The sequence below is a fragment of the Anser brachyrhynchus genome, assembly GCF_964034855.1.
Source record: "Anser brachyrhynchus genome assembly, chromosome: 1".
NCBI lineage: Eukaryota > Metazoa > Chordata > Aves > Anseriformes > Anatidae > Anser > Anser brachyrhynchus.
This window is the reverse complement of record NC_137694.1, coordinates 51,415,999-51,438,339: the sequence shown is the minus strand read 5'-3', so window position 1 is coordinate 51,438,339 and position 22,341 is coordinate 51,415,999. Positions and strand designations below refer to the sequence as shown.

General features: G+C 33.8%; 1 protein-coding gene across 10 annotated transcripts in view; it reads right to left on the bottom strand.

Moving 5' to 3' along the window:
- The window catches only part of MGAT4C (MGAT4 family member C), a 412,384-nt gene that overhangs the window by 73,743 nt on the left and 316,300 nt on the right, over positions 1-22,341 (bottom strand). Inside the window, exon 1 of one of the 10 annotated variants that reach the window (XM_080588168.1) lies at positions 20,342-22,210. The exons of the other annotated variants lie outside the window; for them this stretch is intronic. Within the exon in view, the coding sequence (XP_080444294.1) occupies positions 20,342-20,353 (12 nt within the window). The 5' untranslated portion in view covers positions 20,354-22,210. Of the gene's footprint in view, positions 1-20,341; positions 22,211-22,341 lie in introns of those variants that run through there. 10 annotated transcript variants of the gene reach the window in all.

Genomic DNA, 22,341 nt, shown 5'->3' with positions numbered 1-22,341 from the left:
TCAGATAGTCTTCTGTTTTCAGGATATAGACAGTTTTCTTGATTATTAACAGCCCAATGCTGAGTTCTCCTAAGGTTAATACCTTTAATACAAAAATTCTTATCCTATCTTTGCCCTGATAAACTTGACCATGTGTTTCTATGTCTTTGGAAAACCAGTTTTCCATGTCAGGAATCTCACTCTAAGATCATGGGCTATCCATTATTATTGTTCTTCTTCTTCAATTGTTATTTTTCCTTTATTTCTCATAGCTTCCTTCTTCTATCTCCAATTGCTCTTTCTCTTAAGTTATTTTTTTCAACCCAAACAAGTGTCAAAGCTGGTTTGGTATTCAGACCTATTCCAAATATTTGGCAATATTAAATGATCTGTTAAATAAATTGTGGTTTCTATCCAAAGCAAAACTGAACAAGTGCCAAAGCCACATAAACAAACAAACATACCAATAAATGAATAAAAAAGAAAACCAACCAATCTAAAATCAGAAAAAAAAGAGCTGAAAATCTGTCACAATCAAAGCTTATGCTTCCCTAGGTCAGGAGTCATGGCTTCATAGAAAATGCAGGGACAGTTCATGGGAAAACTCTGACAGGAGGTCTCTAGTCCAAAATCCTGCTCAATGCCTGATCAGAAAAGGCTGCTTATGGTTATACCTAGTCAGGCACTGACTTATCTCTCTGGGCATCCTGTTTCATGGCTCAACTATCCTCACAGGAATACAGTTTCACTTTCCAATTAGAGCTTTTCCTCTTTTGATCTATGCCCGTTGTCTCTTGCCTTCTCACAATACACCACTATGAAGGCTCTGTTTTCTCAACCATCTCCATGTAGAGCATTTGTTAGTTCCAACCCCAAGCCATCTCTTCTCCAGACTGAACAATTCCTGCTTCCCCTGCTTTTCCTACTATGGCAAGTGTTCAGCTCCATGGTCATCTTGTCAGCTTCACCAAACTTGCTCCAGTCTGTCTTGAATTGAGGGGGTCCAAAAGGTGGAAGAAGTTGTATAGATAAAATTTAATGACTGCTCATAAAAAACCTGTCGCACAAGCTCTCAACCAGTCTGTTATCCAACCTACAGAGAAGTTCCAAACTGCTCCTTTGTTCTGAAAGCATCTCAGTATTAGATGCTTTTAAGCTACGGAGACTCAACTCCTGCCACAATTGTGTCCTCCCTTCTGCTAAACCAAATCAGGAGTTTTCCTGTCCTGTTCAATGTTCTGTCCTTCCCTCTGCTGAGGGAGAACACTGGAGGAATGTTTTTTTAAATAAAAATATTTTAAATAAATAAATAAATAAATAAATAGTCTAGCTTTTGTCACTCTGACTGCATGACCTGCCGAATCACTTTATTGGCATTTCATTCCACTGTTTTATTTAGATCTTGGATCTTCTTCATGCAACGGTTTTCTTTGCTATTTCAAAATCTTGCTTTAGTATTTTTAGATTCTTCTTTGTTTTCAGAAGCATGGAGTTGTCTTTCCTTCTCTTTAGTAAGTGATGAGGTCTCAATTCTTATAGAAAATTCTAGGCATTGTTTTCTAGGCATTCTAGGTGGTGTTTTTTAATTTAAAAATTATCTGTAGACTTATAAATGCTTTTCCTATATTTGTTTTTTCTTGTTAAATTATAGGCAACAATTAACAGTCATAGATATTTAAACCGTTCAGCTTGTCGACATCTACTGTAGTATATAACAGATAACTGGGTATTACAAATCTTTCTTGTTCTCTCCTAATATCCATTTTATTTTATTTTTTTATATAAGTATATATAAGTATTGTACAGATGTGAGACATCCTGCAGTGTTTTTTACACCACATATTTTCAAAACTTCAAGTTCTTTATATTTGCTTTCAGGATTTCAAAAGACAAAATTCATGTGCAAAGCATTCAGTTTGATTATCCTTTCTTGGCTTAAATAATCTAACAAGAATGCTGTAGAATATTAAGCTTTTCATTCTCATTAACTTTTGAGATTCTTCAATTTTTTTCCTCCCCTTCACAAATCAGTTCAGCAACTGAAAATATTACCTCATGGGTTATATCTTTATGTCTTATCTTTCTGTAAGTACAATTTTTGTGACAAAGATTTATATTTTCAATCTTCGGCAAATTTGATTGTCTTCTTTACAGAAAGACTCCTACAAACCAGTTCCCAATCATTAGTATTAGAATCATAGAATCACAGAATAGCTTGGGTTGGAAGGGACCTTAAAGATCATCTAGTTCCAAACCCCTTGCCATAAGCAGTGATGCCACCCACTAGATCATGTTGCCCAGGGCCTCATCCTTATTTCTTTCTGTCTTCATCTGCTTCACCAAACCATAATATATATATATATATATATATATATATATATATATAGCCTTTTGAGGTATCTTATTTTGGTCTCTTTCTTTGGTTTCTTTTTTATTTTCACATTCCTCAAGACATGACTGATTCTGAAAACACACAGTTTGCAATTCATTTTACAGACATAAATTTGTAGAATTGTATTCTCATATTATCCCTGTCTTCTTCATTTTTGTTGTCTCTGGTGCCTCTTTTCAGTATATGCCTGAATATGTCATATGAGATTTGAACGTTATCTGAAATCTACATGGAAGTCTTCTAAATACTTGCTTTCAGCTTGATACTCCTATCTATATTTTAGCTATCCCAAACAATCTGAATTTACCTGCAGTTCATCTCTTTCCCCTCACTTCTTTAACATAGCAAGCATTTTTTTTTTTTTTTAAATAGCATTCTTCCAAGCCAGTGGTCCGAGTATAAATACACCCTGAGGCTTCTCTTGTTCTTGAGATCACTTTTATGTCAGGAATCAGCAAATGCATGATTAAGCTGATTGGTAGCAACTAATGTCCTCACTCATTTTGGGTTGCCTTGATATGATAAGTTTATGAAACAGTTCTCTTTATAGACACAACTTTGTATATGTTTATTTAATTATTGTCTCTTTGTTCTTTCTTCTTATCATAAAGACTCATTAATTGGAATTGTTTTATATGCAGGTGTCTTTCATACTTCCACAGTACAGTCACCCACTGGTATTTGTTTCATTCAGGAAGACTGCCTTCTATTTTTTAATGCTTTTCATAAAACATATTTAAACTTCTTTCAGAAGCTGCATTTAAGGTCAATATTTTACCATTTTGTTTTTATCATTAGATAGCAGATTCTTCACTGATAGTGTCAAAACAAATAACTGCTGATAATAGAGAATCATTCGTCATGAAACTAAGTCCTATTTCATGCCTCACAGTCCCTTCCCTCCTATAAAACAGTGTGAATTCACTACCTTAAAAGATCCACACCCCAGGTATCTTGTGAGGCTGTGATATGTATGCAGTGTTTCAAAAGCACATGGCAGGATACCAGTTCTATTTATGCTCTGACTATTCCACATTCCTAATCCCTGTCTTTTTTTTTCTATGTCTTCTAATCCCACCCAACAGTTTACTTTTGGGTTCAAAATTTTAGAGGACTCGTAGTACATGAGATGTTAAAGGAAAAGTTTTTTTTGTTTTTTTTTTTTTTTAACATCAAAGTGATTGAGATTCACACCAGAACATAACTTTTATATATGAACATTGTTCTAATGGATATATTTGTTTTTCCCTATGAGAACTATTATTGCTGGATCTAAGGACTTTGTATTTCTTAAAATAAGAGTTAAATTTCTTAATATATGTGTAAGAACACATATATATATGTATATGTGTGTAAGAACACGTATATGTACACAGCTTATTCAAAGTCACAGGACATAAGGTGGGCTTCTTATGCAAGCCAGCAAACACAGAAGACTTTCTGCTAATAGTAATGCATCTCAAGTCTCTCAAGACACTCCAGAACCATAGCCACTTTAATCTGATTATACAGGTTTGCCTGGAGTGTTTCTTGACTAGGATAGACTGAAACATCAGGAAAAGATGTGTTTGAATAAAGGCACTGCAGTATCTGAAAACAATAAAGGAGGCAATCTTCTGTGATATTTGCTGATTCTGAGGACAAAATGTCTCTTTAACCTGAGTATATGATACTACAAAAACTGAGAACAGTATTGTCAAGCAATAGGTGAAAATATCCCTGATCATAAAGAAATTATAACCTGTAAAATACACATACCTTAGTTTAAGAGTGAATAAATATCTGAATTCCTAACAGGAGTAATAGGATGAAATTACACACACACAACAACAACAAAAGTTACATGATTAAACTATGAAATGATATTTCAGTAAAAGAGAGAAAAACCTTCCCTCTTGCATTTTATGAAGTATATAAGGGTAAATGTTTAGATATGTTTATGCAGTCACAGGAATCCTGCAGTGCCTAAGAAATATACCTGAAGAAACAAACATTTTGAATTTGTAAATGCTAAAACATGATTTTACACAGGAGTTTTAAAGACTCTCCGGGTATACTTAATAAGGATTTTTTTTTTTTTTGGTGGGGGGGAGCATGAAGCAAATCAACCTCTCACTCATATGGCTGAAAAATGTGAAAATTTACTAGAAAACATAAACTCTCCATGATAGCAGTATGTTTTAAATTACCCATTCCCCACCTTTTTATCAGATTATGCTTTGTTGATATCTGTGTAAACAAAGGTTAGTACTTTTACCACTGCTTTTGTAATGAGTGAAAGAAACAGCTACATTCTACATTTTAAAGAACAAATACTAGAATTATTCCATGGCACAGGTTTGACATAGAGTTTGCAATATTATTTCAACCAATTCCATAGGAAACAGAAGAAACATGAATTAAGAATGGAAAAAACAAACAAACAAACAAAAACAACACCATCATATTCTGAAATTTGACTAATAATAGTGACAACATTTGACAAATAATTATTTGATTAATAATAGTGAAAATATCGCTTTATTGATTATGGAAAATTGTTAACGAATTATTTTTAATTCAATAAACATAAGGGAACAATTCTCTAAATACATTACATATACATCTCTATATACATGCATAAATATGAAAACACCCTACATTTCACTATGTGTAGAGTAAGTTTAAGTCTTTGAATTTGTCATCAAAGGGAAATTTAGAAGAGAGATCTAAAAGAACAAAAGAGAAACCAGCTAAGGAGGTGATTACATTTTTAGTAAAAATATTAATTAAAAGCAGATATAGAGTGCCATTTGATGATTTAACCACAGCTAATTGTAAGCTTGAATGGAAGATTCAAAAAATGTTATATTAGATTATTGCAGTTTATGTCATTAGTGATTTTTAGCATTTCAGGTAATTATATTGTTTTCCATCATGATGTGTCCAATCAGAAATTATTCACATTAATACGATCATTTTACTTATATTTTTATTGTCTGACTTACTATGAATTTAACCCATAATGATGAAAAATCAGCATTACATTTTACTCTCTAAAAATGGATTCTTTTATGTTATTAGCAAGTATGTTAAAGCAGTGCATAGTGAATAAAAGTCTGACAGAATAATATATTTTATCAGTTCATAATAGCATAATTTCACAAAGTATCTTATTCAGATATGAGTTTATTGGCAAAATTGACAGTGTATTTGAAACCATTCCTATTACAACCTGAAAGGCAGAAAATGATCTTCATAGGAAAATCAGTAAAGAATACTACCCTTCTCCTGTAAATCATATTGACCATTTCAAGAGTGAATAGTTACTTATGGTAAGTCAGATGAGGATCATCTGTTATTTAGTGAACAATGCAAAGGTAGTAGACAGTTTTTTTTTTTTTTTTTCATTTGTGGTTATAAAAAATGCAGCATGTAATGTGTTGTGATGCTTGTTTGGTCTTTCCTGTTTTTAGCCTCATAGTACTCATAAATGTAACTATTCCCTCTTACAAACGGGACTTGATGCACAAGGAAGCAAAATAAATTCATGTAGCAAAATTGTAAGAAAGCAGACAATTGAAGGCATATAAGTTCCAGAAAATCACTCAGTGCTTGGAACCATCCTTCTTTTCTTGTTAACTCAGAATGTGTGGGGGATATTCTCCCAGGGAACACATTTTTAGCAGAAAATATTTCACTGATAGTAAAAAAAAATGACTAGTTAATCCTCTTGAGATAAATAGATATCTCTTGTTCTATCTATAATCCACAAGAATAAGTAATTCTGGCCACAGATCTACTATGCTTGTATCTGACTCCAATAAATCTGCTTGTTTAGATAAATGATGACTGGGACCTCTGTTATTGTTTTGCTTCCCTTGCTATCATTTATATCTTGATTTTTTTTCCTTCTGTAGAAATAAGTCTAAAAATTCAGCTTGACTTACTTTTGAATTCTAAAACTTTCAACAGATAGTCAGTGGCAGAATCTAAAGCATTAATTAAGTACAACATAACAGTTAAGTGCATCTCTTACATCTAATGAACTATCTCAAGCACCTGCTAAAAATCTCAGAAAAATTAGCATCTTCTCTTGGACATTCCTCACAGGCAATACTTACCCATTTTCATACATGTCGTGTGAAACGAAGGAAATACATTAGTACAAAAAAAGAAACATAACTTTCCCATGTAGAAAATAACACGTTCTACAACAGTGGTCAGCAACTCCAGACCCAGATCTGAGCCGTATGTATTCAATAGTCAGGTATTTCCAAAATGCACCTCCCTTTCTTGGCAGATGTTGCAGATTCTGTCAAAAAGTTTAATTGCCTCCAGTTATTCAAGCATCCTTATCCTCGGCATATAGGACACAGTTCTGAACGCAGAGCCTCCATAAACAGCTACCTCTTCCCTGAATCAGCCCTGACAAAGGGTTGTCCCAGCCAACTGCAAAAGAAAGCTAGAACAAAGTATCACCTGCCAGTATTTACTGAGAGATAAGGAAAGACTGTGCCTTTGCACCTTGATTCATCTAGAGTTACGAGTAAACAATTTCTGCAAATTAAATGATTTGAAGTTGTTTCCTTCCCTTTTCCTCTATTAACCTTCTTCAATGGTCAGCAAAACTCCATGGTGCCTAGGATTTTACAACACAGGCCTTCAGCACGTGTGCATGTTCTTCCTTCATTGTCTGTACTGATAAACACCTTGCCTTAATGGCTGTGTACCACCTCACAGATAAATTCATATACTATTTTCCCAAGAGATAGCCTGAGGAAATCATGGACTTTCAAGATACTTTTAAAATTTATTTTAAATTTTCACTGTTGTCCATATATCTTGCTACTTTCTCTTTTTCCCTTTTCTTCTCTGGTAGATTGGACAAGGGTTGAAAGGATGCTGAGAGATTAAGAACCTTTTAAATCAGGACAGTTTGTCTTCCTTCTTCCTAAATTCCATTTTCTTTCACTGTTCATGATATCAACATTAGGAAAATTGTTGGATTTCCTGTGAAGGTCTCTCTCTCTTTTTTTTTTTTTTTTTATTCACAGTTTGCTTCACACAGCAACCAGAAAATCTTGAATCTCTGCCCCAGTGCTGTTTGGCCTCTGAGTGATTCCAAGGCCCAAGATGTAAGGGTCATCTACAACGCATGTGCATCTGGTAATCAGACTAGTAATTTGTGCAAGATCTGATGGTTTTGGTATGAGGTAATGTAGAAAAAAGTCTTTGTAGTGGGTTTACGTGGCAAGGTTTTCGTAGCAGGGGGCCATTAGGGGTGGCTTCTGTGAGAAGGATCTAGAAGCTGCCCCATGTTTGGTAAGGGCCCCACTGCTGACCAGAGCTGAGCCAATAAGTGATGTTGTTTTGTGCCTCTGTGAGAACACATTTAAGACAGGGAAAAAAAAATAAATGCTGTGCCACACAGCAGCTGGGAGAGTGAGAGGTGTGAGGAACAGCCTTGCATGTGCCAAGGTCAGTGAAGAAGGAGGGGGAGAGGTGCTTCCAGAGCAGAAGTCCCCTGCGGCCTGTGGTGACGGCCATGGTGAAGCAGGCTGTCCCCCTGCAGCCCATGGAGTACTACGGTGGAGCAGGGTTCCACGCTGCAGCCCGTGGAGGAGACCACGGTGGAGCAGGTGGACCTGCACCGATGGAGACTGCGGCCTGTGGAAGACCCCTGCCGGAGCAGATTCCGGGCCGGACCTGCAGCCTGTGGAGAGGAGACCACGCAGGAGCAGGTGACCTGGCAGGAGGTGCTGCCCGTGGGGGATCCAGGTTGGAGCAGTTCGCTCCTGAGGGATGGACCCCGTGGAACGGACCCATATCTGGAGCAGTTCTTGAGGAGCTGCTGCCTGTGGGCAGCCCACGCCGGATCAGTTCACCAAGGACTGCATCCCGTGGGAGGGACCCCACAGCACAGGGGACAAGAGTGACCGAGAAGGAGTGGCAGACAAGAAGTGCTATAGACTGAACATAACCCCCATTCCCCGGTTCCCCTGCGCCGCTTGGGGGGAGGAGGTGGAAGAGGGTGGATGGGGGGGAAGGTGCTTTTGATTTCTTTCCTTTGTTTCTCACTTCTCTAGCTTGTATGTAATAGGTAATAAATCTTACTATCTCCCTATGCTGAGTCTGTTTTGCCCGTCACGATAATTACTGTGCGATCTCCCTGTCCTTATCTCAACCCTTGAGCCCTTTTCTCCCCGTTCCTCTTTGAGGAGGGGGAGTGAGAGAGCGGCCGTGGTGGAGCTCGGCCATCCACTCAAGTAAAACCACCACAGTCTTATATATTGAAGTATTATATTATTGATTGTACAAACAGTATATAATCTGTGTGAATGAAAGAATATTTTAATTTAAAATATTTAAGTCAATTAAATATCAGTGAAAAGCACGACTACTGATAATGGTTAATTAAATGTCCATTTTGAAAAGAAAAAAAATAACAAGAAAGAAAAGAAAATATCCAATAGACATTTAAAAAAACGTCTGTGACTTGCTGTCATATTTTTTTTCAAGCAGAGCAAATTAAGAAGAATGTGTTAGAACATAACAAAAAACAGTTCAATGTAATGCAGAAACCATGTAGCGGTCACATATGTATAATGTACAATGACAGCAGTTATCTTATTAAACTTAATGGAATCTTCAAAAGACACATAAATCACAGGCTTGAGACAATAATGAGGTAAGCTTGCAGTCTGACCAGTTTGCATGCAAATGACCTAATATTTATGAAATTAATGTTTGTATTTTTATACTGTTTTGTAAGCAGTGTCATTCCCACTGTTCTATCCTTGCTTTATTGAATTTTCTTAAAAATAAATAAATAATTAAAATTGCTAATCAGGAAGCTAAGGATCAGATAATACTCTTCCATTATGTCAGTTTTTTAATGTTCATTTCTGAGTGGAAGCTTATACTAATATCCATCAAAGACATGTCTGAAATGCTTTATGTTGTTAGTAATTTTAAGTTTAAAAAGTTGAAATGTAAATTTGATTTGAAATGTGTTCGTGTGTTTGCATGCATAACTCAAAGATAAGGCCTAACTTAAGATGAGGCCTAACATTCAGATGAACATTACATTAATTAAACTATTTTTTTACATATAAAGAAAATCTCTTCACATTTTCTTTTGCTATTATGCATTCTATACTTAAATAAATAGGGTGGAGTCATATTTATCATCTACATTTCATTTCTAAAACTTTAGGCATTATTTCATTTACCTGCTGTCTGTGCTGTTATAATGTAAAGACACATAAAAAGTCTTTCTTTAATACATTCAGATGTCAGTCTGACAAACTTTCAGTTCATTCAAAACTGCAACATGCTGAATGGTTTGACCACAGCCTAGTAACGAATGTGATATCATGATCCATTTTAACGAAAGGAACAGGTTGTACTCATCTTCTTTAAATTAAGAATAAGAAAAATGTCATTTTGAGAGGTGAGGGTAAATAACTGTAGAATTGCACAAAACTGAGTCCAATACAAGCTCCAAACAAATACAATTTGAAGAATAAGTGCCATATATTTTTCTTGTAATTAATGTCAGACTAATTCTTAAAAAAGCACTATTACCATTATTGTGGACCTACTAAAAGTTGCACTTCTTTTCTTCTCCATTCTTAATACTAGTGACACACAAAAGAGGTGTTATTCTAATTTTGAAAACATAACAGAAGTATTATGCAATTCAGTGATTTGATGGCTTCTCCATTTATTAAGCAGTGGAAAATAAAAGAGAAAATGCAATCACACTATCCAGCTGTTCACCTTTTTTCTTGTCGTTGTTGCTGTTGTTATTCAGACAAACTATTGACAAGATCAAGTTGTGTTATTTTAAAGAACTACACCCATGAAAGGATTGCTCTAGATTAGACTAAGATTGTTAGTGGAAAGACAGAGGGATTTTCTTACAAATCTAAAGGAGTAAGTGCTAGGTGTTGTGTTGTTGTACAGCCTCTGAATGTCAGAGAGAAGGAGGGTTATCCCTTAAGACTCCTGTCCATGTAGTGCTCTAGCAGCCGGCTCTGATAATGTATTCTTTTAGAAGCAGCTAGCAGAACTCCAGGCAGTCAGGCTGCAAAGACATACAACTGATTGCCTAGCACCTCCAGATTTCCTCACCAAGCACAGAATGGATATCTTCTGGAAATTAGTTTAGAAAAAGTTTGGAAAAAAAAAAAAATATATCTTGCTGGAAGTAACACTAAATTATTAAGAGGAGTGAAAAGCATTCTCAGACATCAAGAGGAGAAGTAATTGGGGATAGGAAATTGTGAAGTCAATAATTCAGAAGTTATGAGATAGCTTTTATTTAATCTTTCAGGATAAGAAAAAAAAGCATGAAATTGTGTATGAATAACATTAAAAGATAATGTGTCAAGAAAACACGTGGAGGAGAAGGCATTGCTGATCTGAGTATTCTAAAGATGCTGAAAGATTCTCTCATCAATGGAAGAAAAAAACCACAACAATATGAAAACAAGATTAGCATGTGCAAAACAGAGATCCACCTTAAGATGATACTTAGTATCATCTACAATGTAAAGAGAAATTAACTAATTGAATCGACAAATGCAAGAAAATTGGAAATGTTAATATGAAACACCAACTTTACTTTTGGCTGACAAAGTACAGGTAGGCATTCGTTTCAAGAGAACTTAAAGTTATAAGGCAGAATCATCTCAACTTTAAAAATCCAAAGTATCAAACCAGATATCTGAACTCTGTTCTAACTGTAATTCAATATATAACTTCAACTTCTTTTCTTAGAAACCAAAAGGAATTATAAACGTCTAAATAGAACTTGCAAAGGTCTGATAAAGACCTTTAAAAAATATAAAACTTGCAAAGGTCTGATAAAGAATTTCTGATGATATGTAAAGCTGTGTGTTAGCATTTTCTGACCTACAAGAATATTCAATTAATTATGTTGTTCAGATCTTTACATCCACTTCAAAAGCTAATTCATCATTGGCTCACACAAAACATCAACAAAATAGATATTTATAATCTTTAAACATAAATAATCAGAAAGAAAAAAAAATATTATAAGTTCATTATAAGATTAGGGCCAACCACCTTGTGTGGTTTTGTATAGGATGGAAGAGAATATAAATTGTAAATCTTTATACTTTTCAGTTATTTAAGTGCCACATAGATGAAACATGTAAGAAGCATCTGAATTCAAATTCGTCAAAAAGTTTCTTATTTTGTTTAATAATATGTGCATTCAATTGTGTTTTCATTTCAGGTTTTATTATTCATTTTTTGCTTTTGTTCAGTTTGGAATTTGATCAGGAGGTGAAGAGACAGATGCAGGAACTATGTGAGGACAGATGGAGATGACATAAACAGAGATCATCTCTCAGGAAGGTGGCAAAAATTTGATTCAGGTTACTTCAAGTTGTAGAGTGTTGAAAGACATCAGACAACTAGAATCAACATAAGACAAAATGCAAATTATGTAGAAAAAGGTACCTGCAAACATAATGTCATGTTGGTTGACGTAAAGGAAAAGTTTGGAAGGGTACACTCATTTTGAGCTACAGTTTTCCATAAATTTATCTGAAACTCCTGAATAGTGATTATCATTTAGAAACAATGTGCAGGTAATCGATTAAAAGTTAAGAGGTTATTTGAGTACTCAGCACCTTGGAAAATACCAACTCATTGTAGGTCTACTGAAACAGACAATAAGACCAGACCAAACCAAGATTTCAAGTATGAAATTTTACTGTAAGCTTTTCTGGGTGTTAAAATTTGCAGCCTTTTAGCTACTTGGATGTTTACAAACACCTTTTTTTCTGACCTCCCACTAACACAAGCAAACAAACAAAAATCAGCATAAATTATGAGGATTAAATAACATTTCTGTCATGCTGAAAAAAATTATGAGAATAAAAAAACGCAATACACTGCAATGTTCTTTGTTATGTTATGATATCCTTCTTCTATAAACATTTTGGTCTTAATAAATTAATTGTGCAGATAAGAGAGAAGAAGAAATGTGAGAAGCTGGTGAAGGACCTGGAACACAAATCCTAGGCGGAGCAGCTGAGGGAACTGCGGAAGAGGAGGCTCAGGGGAGACCTTACTGCTCTCCACAACTACCTGAAAGGAAGACCAGGTAACGTGAGGCCCTGAGCAACCTTATCTAGTGGGTGGAATCCCTGTCCATGACAGGGGGGTTGGAACTAAATGATCTTTAAGGTCCCTTCTAACCTGAACCACTCCATTATTCTATGATTCTAAGATCTACCTGTGCAAGAAGAAAAAAGCTGGGTCAAGATCTATTTTAGTCACTGAATTTGAGAAAACTATATTAATAATCCATGGTTTTCACAGAAAACTATTGTAATACAGAGAACTATATTCATACAGTGAATCGATTTTGCTGTTGGACATGTTTCAGTGGAAATAAGACAGTGTTAATAATTGGAAAAGTCTCCAGCATTGGGGGAGGGGGGTGGAGAGAATGGGAGGAAGAAATTGTAATTCACTGAGATTCATTACTCACAGAATGTTGCTAAACAAATTGAATCAATGTGAATTTTCTTCACATAATCTTAATCCCTCAACCTCTAAAACTTTTCCTTGAGCAACTTTGGATCTGTTTGTCTTCTCAGCAAATTTCTCTTGAGGTAGCTTCCTCGAGGAGCCCTGATGAAGTCCTTCATTGTGACTTAGCTTAACGGGAAAACAAACAAACAAACAAACAAACAAAAAAAACCACACCACTGTCTGAATAGCTTCATATTTAGCAAAAAAGGGATATATATTAACAATTTTAAAAGAATGCAGATTTAACGAAAATAAAGGGATGTGTATGTCACAACTTAAAATAAATATTTGACCAATAATTTCCATTTGTTATCATCAAAAGTACTGTTCAGTATTTTTGTATAAATTTTTACTCTCAGATGGAGCATCTACTATACAGTCATGCAACTACTTCCTACTACAGTGATGTGAAACTCACAGTCTCTTAAAAACTCAGAGATCTTAAAATATGTCTGTTAAAAAAAAAAAAAGTCTACATTTATTACATTCTCTATGGTTTTTATTTGTTTGTTAATTTGTGTTTTGCGAAAAAAAAAAAGTCTACATTTATTACATTCTCTATGGTTTTTATTTGTTTGTTAATTTGTGTTTTGCGCTGTTTGGTTTTGGTGATCCTGATTATTATTATTATTATTATTGTTGTTGTTGTTGTTATTATTCCTCTCCATGTTATGGTTTGGCTTTAACACCTAGAAAGGAAGGTAGTTCAAGAAAGATATGGGGAGCCTGGGGTCCACCTCTTACCACAAATAACTAGTGATAAGACTACAGGAAATGCCCTCAAGTTGCGCCAGGGGAGGTTTAGGTTAGAAATTAGGAGACATTTATTTTCAGAAAGAGTAGTCAGGCATTGGAACGAGTTGCCTGGGGAAGTGATGGAGTCACCGTCCCTGGAGTTGTATAAGGAAAGGTTGAACCTGCTTAGTGACATAGTTTAGTGGGTGACATTGGTAGTAGGGTGATGGCTGGACCAGATGATCTTGGAGAGCTTTTCCAACCTTAATGATTCTATGAGTCTATGATTTCTGAAAGAATATACTAAACAAACTATTCCTCTCTTAACAGTAAGATGTTCTAACACTGCCTTCCGTCTTCCATTATAGCCTGAAATGAACCTTGTCTTCCAGAGATAGAAAAAACACTACAAAAATTAATCTCCTACACAAATAAAACAATTCTTTTTTTTTGCTTACTGAAATTAATATACTTCAAACCATTGTATTTTTACTTTACAAAGCTGTTAGTATGATAAAATTTAGAAGTTAGCATTTAAAGTTCTTTAACACCTTAAAGCATTTTCTACATAACTATTATTATTGAATTATGATAAAAATGTGTTATTATAATATAAAAATATATAAATATTTGTTATTATAATATAAAAAAAAGATTTTGCTTACAGAACCAAGAATATTCCTTTATTTTAAGAGATAGATGATGTGATATTTTAAGGATGTATTCTGCAGGCATGTAAACCTGATAAGATTTGCATAAATTGAGGTAATTGAGGGTATTCTTCAACCACACACTGACCCTAGGGAGAACAGCTGCTGGTTACTCCCAAAGTTATGCAGAGCAGGAGGTAAGAATATATTATATTGTCAGTTCAATATTGTTATATTGAACTCTATCTTAAGTTTTTCATAAGTTTTATCATAAGTTTATTATGTCAGTCTGCAAGTGATCTTGTTCATTATTACAGGACTAAAAAATCTCTCAGGTAGAGAACTAAAATTAGTAAAAACTGGCATTTGATTCTTATGTTGATATTTACAAAACTGTCTCATATGCAGTCAGGACTAAAATATTAAGATTGATTTTTAAAAGAAAAAGAAGAAAACCAAAATATTTAGAAATGTCAAAACTTATTTCAGTGTTTCATACTGAAATTAGATCTTTTGATATCTTTGAATCAAACTATTCCATTTCAGTTTGTTGAACGGATCTTATAGATAACCACTTGACATGAGTCAATTCAACATTCATCTGTATTTCTCAACTTCTCATTTAGCTGGTCTTCATTCAATATACAAATATACATATATTATTTATAGATATTATTTAATTTAGGAGGAGTTACTGTGATGTTTTAGGTAGAAATAAATTTCAACTGATGATTGCAGCACTTTTATCAACTTTATATTTCTTGCTTACCTACTAATATTTAGGATATTTTATTGAAGCTAGAGAATCTACTCATGTGGTTACCTTGTCTTTTTATGCTAATTATCTAGTACCAAAATTTATAAAAAAAATTTTGAAAGCTTAAATTCTAAATAGAATCTAGAAAATAGAGATTTCTATTTTACATGTGATGATAGAAATGCTGTCAAAAGTTTTTTTTTTTTTTTTTTTTTGAAGACCTAAGAAAATGCTTCAGCAAGGTTTTGCTGACTAAGAATCTGTTACTTGTCAACTGCAAAGTAGTATAATTCCTATATGGTCTTAGTCCTTATCAGTTTTCATATCAAATGTTTTGCTTCACTCTAGGCTACACAGTATCAATATATTTACAACTACATTTTTAGTCTTTGAGTATAGTATTCAGATGTTGCTTAGTTATTTCTGTGTATTGTATTAAACTTTGAATGCTTATTTTCAACAGTGATGGGAATAAGAAGAAACAAACCAGGATGGATGGGCCATTGAAACCACTGTTAATGTTATTATAGTAGAAAACGTTAACAATTGTCTCTTTTAGAGTATGGAAATAAGGAGGCAATATTATTCCAAGAATGAGTTTGCCTTTATCAAGGCTATGATAAGGACAGTTTTACAGAGAAACAGTAATTTATCTGACGATTCCAGGATAAAAGTCAATGATAATATCAAGTAAATGAGAACATAAAAGTGGTTGGCCAGGCAAGATAATGTTTTTCACTGAGCATGAAAAATCATTTATGAAAATGATAGTGATAGTAAAACCATTTGCTTTATTATATGGGCATAGGACAAACTGTGCTCATAGATTAAAATCTGAAACAGACGTCTGATTTTTAGAATTGTTAAGGAGGCTATAGCTACTACTTTAGAAAAATGTATCTTTTCTAAGCCTCAGCTTATTGTCACTGACAGCTGTTACACCATATTCTGTTTTGATCAAATATTCTGATTCACATTTAAAATATCAATATTCTTTGACAAGTACAATACAAATAATTGATAGATTAAGTATACAGAATAGAGAAGAGCTGTCAAGAGTTTTTTCTTTGTTGCTGGTGCTGGTGGTAGTGTTTTGTTTGTTTGTTTGTTTGTTTTTATGTGGAACCCATTCATAATGCTTTTCAGTTCTTCAGGCTATTTTCCATGCTAATAAAATTAGATGCAGTAAGTTGTCTTTCTCACTGATTAGTTAAAAGAGTTCCATGTAATTTTTAGAACTGTGGGTAAGGGGCTGAATTAGCTTTTGAATTTTTGAACTGCATTTTCCTTTACTTGCTTTACTTGCAGACTCACGTTGAAGCTGCTGTTGACCTGCACCCCTTTCTGTATAGCTGCTCTCCAGCCACTTGTCTCCCAGATTGTACCTCTGTCTTGCATCGCTCCATCCTAGGTGCAGCACCCAGCATTTATCTTTGTTAAATTTTATGCCATTGATGATTGCCTCAGTCTCCAATCTATCTAGATCCTTCTGAATGGCCTCTCGTCCATCCAGATAGTCAACAACACCTCCCAGTGTAGCATTGTCACTGAACTTGCTAAGGATGCATTCTATTCCTGCAACCAGATCATTAATAAAAATGTTGAATAGGACTGGCCCTAGAATTGAGCAGTGGGGAACATCACCGATGACTGGCCACCAGCCAGGTGTAGCCCCATTCACTACAACACTTTGAGCTCTGTCATTTAGACAGTTTATCACTCAATCGGATAATGACAGGACAAGGAGGAATGGTTTTAAACCGAAAGAGGGGAGATTTAAATTAGAGGTTAGGAGGAAATTTTTCACTCAGAGGATGGTGAGTACAGGTTGCCCAGAGGGATTGTGGATGCCCCATCCCTGGAGGTGTTTAAGACCAGGTTAGATGAAGCACTGAGCAACCTGAGCTAGTGGGTGGCATCCCTGCCTATAGCAAGGGAGTTGGAACTAAATGATCTGTGAGGTTCCTTCCAACCAAAGCCATTCTATGATTCTATGATTCAGTGTAATGTGAAACTGTTTATCTCACAGTTGATAAATATATGTAAAAGCATAAGTCTAAGGGCTGCATTCAGAACATGTGTTTCTTTTATTACAGACGTGTTGCTTGATCAGCTGCCTTCTAAATAAAATAAAATAAAATAAAATAAAATAAAAATAAATAAAATAATAATAATAAAAACACAGCACAAAAGGTTTGAATATTCCCTCATCACTGAAAAAGTGTGTAAGAGTGCACAGCGTTGTCATTCTGATAAGCTTTTATCATAAATAAATGTCCACAGTATGTAAATACTATGAATATTAAATAATATTAATAAATAATAATAACAATAACAATAACAATAACAATAATAATAATAATAATAATAAGGAGAGATCAGTTGAACTTTTAATTCATAGAGACATTAAATGTCTTGTGGCTAAAATTTCTGTAACAGTACAGAAGATGTCCGAATCCTGAGTCTCAACACTGAAAGTGTGGTTTGCTCTGGTATAGATTAACCACATTTTCATGATAGTCTTCCAGCATTATGCAAAATAAATTTGATTATTCAAATAGCATTTCAAGTAAATACTAACAATCATAGAAAAAGACTGAATAATGTGAAATACTGACCCAGGCAATGGATATGATTTTCACAGGTTGTTTATGGCTCATGGTTTAGCAAGTCCTTCCACATTTTCCTGTCATCTAGTTGTTTAATATTCTATCTTGCTTTGTTTAATGTCATTAACCACTTTCAGAAATTTGTTTCCAGAAAATTCTTAGTGAACGGCTCAAAATATCTAGGGTAGTTCTCAAAGGACTGCTTAAACCAAGTTTATAATTTTACCTACAGTTTGAAATTACAAGGTCAGTAATCAGACCACTACAAAAGAATTTATTATAATGAAACATATCTCCCATGGGAAAGTTTAACACATTTTTATTTTCAATATTCTACTCATGATTCAAAAGCTTTCATTCTGCTGACATGAGATATCAGTCATCTTCTTACCGCAGAAAAGGAAATTAGCAGTAGTTTAGGCCTACAGTGTTCAACTTTGATTTCGTTAATGCATCTTAAGAATTTTTCTGCCTTGTCAAAGCCTACAATGCTTGAGTTCTATAGCACAGTATGTCTTGAAATCTAATAACATTCTCCATAAAAATACAAACAATAATAATAGAACAGTTCTATTTCTTTCTGAACTCAATTGCAATTAGAAACCAGGAAAGTAATTTTAAAACTAGGGAGAAAAACACCGTAGATATATCTTTGTCAGTATATTAACCCACAACCCTGTCAAGTCTGAAGATTTTCAGCATGTATGCATATATTTGGAAGGTAGATAAATTTATGATACTGTGAAGATATGATTTTAGTACTGAAGATACTTAAACTTTCCACATGGATCAGACTACTAAGTATCTTTAGGCTTCATTTTAAAGTAAGATGGCAGACTATTGAGTGATAAAAAAAAATCTGATATTTCTGATATATAAGGTCATCAACATTGCTTTCTTTATTTTACCCTTCCACAATAAAAATGTTAACCCTGAAGAAAGATATAAACACTGAAATTAGAAAATTAGAAACGGTGAGTCTCTTGGGCCAAGCAGCTAGTTGCACGAAAATATAATTAAAACAAAAACAAACATATTTAACTGCAGAAGGAAGTTAAGAAGAGAAGAAAAATACTAAAAGTATTATAAAAAATATATATAAAAAACTATAAAAAACTATATAAAAAACTATATAAAAACTATAAAACAATACTAAAAGTTTTGGGGGGAAGGGTGAATCCCACATATTCAGTTGTTTTTCCACATAAGAATTATGCCATTAAATTCTTCTGTATGAAAAACAAACAAACAAGCAGCAACAACAACAAAAGATGCAACTCTCTATGGAGTAATGAACTGTAGATTAAATATTCATGAAAGTTGTTTATTATTATTATTATTATTAATAATAATAATTAATGATTCTATTGTTTACCATAAAATCACACATAAATTACACTGCAACACATAGCCAAATGAGATGGCATTGATTACATACATTTCTTTGCAGGAGATAAATTATTTTTTCCCTACAGGTTTTCTTCAAACCTTGTTCTGTAAATGTAAACCTATTGAATATTATATTGCATTGCCATGATACTTCCAGATGGCAAATTCAGAACAAGGCAAAAAAAAAATTGAAGTTACAAAGATAAAAGAAATTTTGGAAGAGGAAAACACACCTTTGATTTTCCTAACATATTCCTGATTACATTACTACGTGAAGGAAGGCATTCAGAGAAGAAATGTGTGTATCTAAAACACAGTATAGTCCAAATTGCTTTGAAGCAATGAAGCATCTTCATGGTAAGATTGGTCTAGTGTTAATGGAGTACTTGAGAAGCAGTAGGCCTAGATTTAGGTGCTTCTCTTCCAATGCTTGTTCAAATTTACATCTTTCTTTTCCTTTTGTAGAGAACAGCCTAAAAACTAAACAATAAGTAATATTCCATCTTTCAGGTAATAGTTGTGTTACTGACTACATTAGAAATTGATGAGGCCCAGAATGAGTAGGTCTGTAGATCCAAATCCTTTTGGTGTAAGCACTCAATCTCCACATTATATTCATATCTAGGGTGGGTGTATGGCAGGGGGGTGAAGGGTGTAATTTCTGACTTAATCTCCTTTGGTCATGTGGACTGAAATTCTTCTGAGACAAATTCCATTAAACAGAGGCAATCATGTAATTCACTTCAAAAGTTCACTCCAAATCTAAACTAAGATACTAGTATAGACATGTCCATTGTACACCAAAGAAAAAAGTATGTCTTGGGTTAGAGACTGACTTTGGAGAGAAGTTCCTGAGTTTCAGTACTTGTTTATACTTTTTATTCATTGCTTACTTGACATAAAATATGCAAACACATCTATACTGTGCACATAACACCATAATCAGACTATGTTCTAATAATTCTTCCCTAGTTTTTGGAGGTCACTGAGAACAAAAAGTCATACATGTTAGTTGCTTGGTAAATTTTCATATTAATCTGTTATCTAAAGTTTCTACATTACTTAAACAAAAATATATGTTTGCTTGCTTTTGAGTTTGAGTTACTGCTTTTCCAGAAGTCTCTGAACATCAAATATTTTTAGAAAGTAGTACTCTACTGTTCCCAGGGGTCATACTTATTTGTATGCAGGTAAATTTTGATGGGGAAGGTCTCAGTTAGAATTATATCATGAAATCCTCTAACAGCTTGAAAGGAAAATGATTCCTACTTACAGAAAGAGCCATAAGCGTTCATTTTATGAGCTTCTGGGGGGTTGGACAGGTTAATGTAGGTGTAACTGTGCCACTCCTCTCCTGCTTGATAAAGATGATATGTGAAAAAGGTTCCTTCTGTCTCTGAGCAACAAATATGTCACATTTTAAGTTCTATCAGTGCAATTTGTATTAACTGTGAAAAAATTGAACGGTACCCTTAATAATTAAATAAAAACTTACATTAAATTAATTGTAAAATAATTCAAGCAGTGCAAATGCATACAAAGGATAAAGCTTTTTCAAAAAGAATGACTAAACAAAATCTTCCAACTATATGAACAAACTTTCAGAGAACCAAGTTCTAAGACAAATTTAATAGCTACAGTCAATAACAACTTTGTAAAATATTGTTATTTATTAAAATTTCACCCCAAAAATGTAGTTTATAAACTGTTTATATCCAGAGGCATCATAAAACACACCATCTCTTTTCTGGTATCTTCCACACCCTGTTATTTAGTATAATAACAGACCACACATGTACCAAAGAGAATTATTTTGATGATCAGGAAAATGTACTTCACAGTGCAATTAATCCTCTGCAAAAAGGATTTCTTTTAAAACCCTGTGATTAGAGCCTCTTTAGAAATAGTACCTCTCCCCATACACACAGTTTTCTGCATTCTGTTAGTCATATCTGTCTGAATCTCACTCTGCAATTTTCCTGCTTATCAGAAAAGATGCTTAATGCATTGTGATTAGTCCATTGGATGGAGATTTATAATTTACATTTTGTGAAAGAGGTTCACACTGTTCTAAACAGTTATCTCCTTTATTATATTTCCAGAATATGTTAAAAACATAAGAGAGAGTATTTTTTCTTATCACTGAATAGAAGCATCACAGTTGTTCATGGAATGTAATAGAGAGGGTAGCCTTAAGCACGAGGTATATAAAACAGTCAAAATAGGATCAAAAATAGACGTGCAAAAGCCTGAAGAAAAATCTGCATGATGTCAAGGTTTTTGTAGTTTGCTGAAGCACACCAGGAGTTCTGCTTTAATTGAAATCATACTTTGTTTTCAGTCTTGTAAGTATGTATGTTTTTCAGTTTTGTATGAACATGCAATTAAAGGTATGCAAGGACTTTTTTTTTTTCTTTCTGAAAAAAAGTAATAATTCCCTCTTTTCTTCTACTGAACAATGAAAAGAAAGAATGGTTTTTCACCTACATGACTTTTTTAATTTTTTTTTTAACATTTTAAATATGTTAATTTTATTTTTTTCCTCCCTTAAAATCTATTTTTTTTTTTCTTCCTCTACAGCTTTCTCCTCAGACTTCACAAAAGGAGTGGCACAAAATAAAAGTTTCAGGGAAATTCATCTGGAAAATTTTTGCTATTATAATTGCCTTGGGCCAAAATAAATTGTAGTGCTGGGAATTTTTATTATAAAAAGTTGGATTTTGTTTTGTTTTGTTTTGTTTTGCTTTTTTTCCCTCATAAAATACATTAAAGAACACTCACTAGGCCAGCACCTTACCTATATGAGTGCCCAAGGAAAATGTAGAGGACACATATTTCCTAGGGGCACATATATGTAAACAACGTACATGGACATTCTACGTCTTCCATGAACAGACACATATACTCAGGCAGTAGCATATCTTGATTCTAGAGTATAAATAAGAATTCTGATACCACTTCTTTACAAAACATGAAAAATTTCTAGCCAAGTGGCAAAAGTTAAAATGTACATAATACCAACGTTTTGTAGCAGTAAAGCTACTTGCGAAATGCACCAATTTCACTTTTAATATTTCAGATATTTATTTTTTACTTTAAGTTTAGATAACCTTTTTTGCATATAATTCTTGACTATTAAGCCCCCCCCCACCTCCTCCAAAAAAAAAAAAAGCAAATAAACAAACACAAAACAAACAATTAGTAAGTGAGATATATTTACTTTCACGGTCATTTTATGAACATCATAGTATATCATGGTAAATCACACACAGT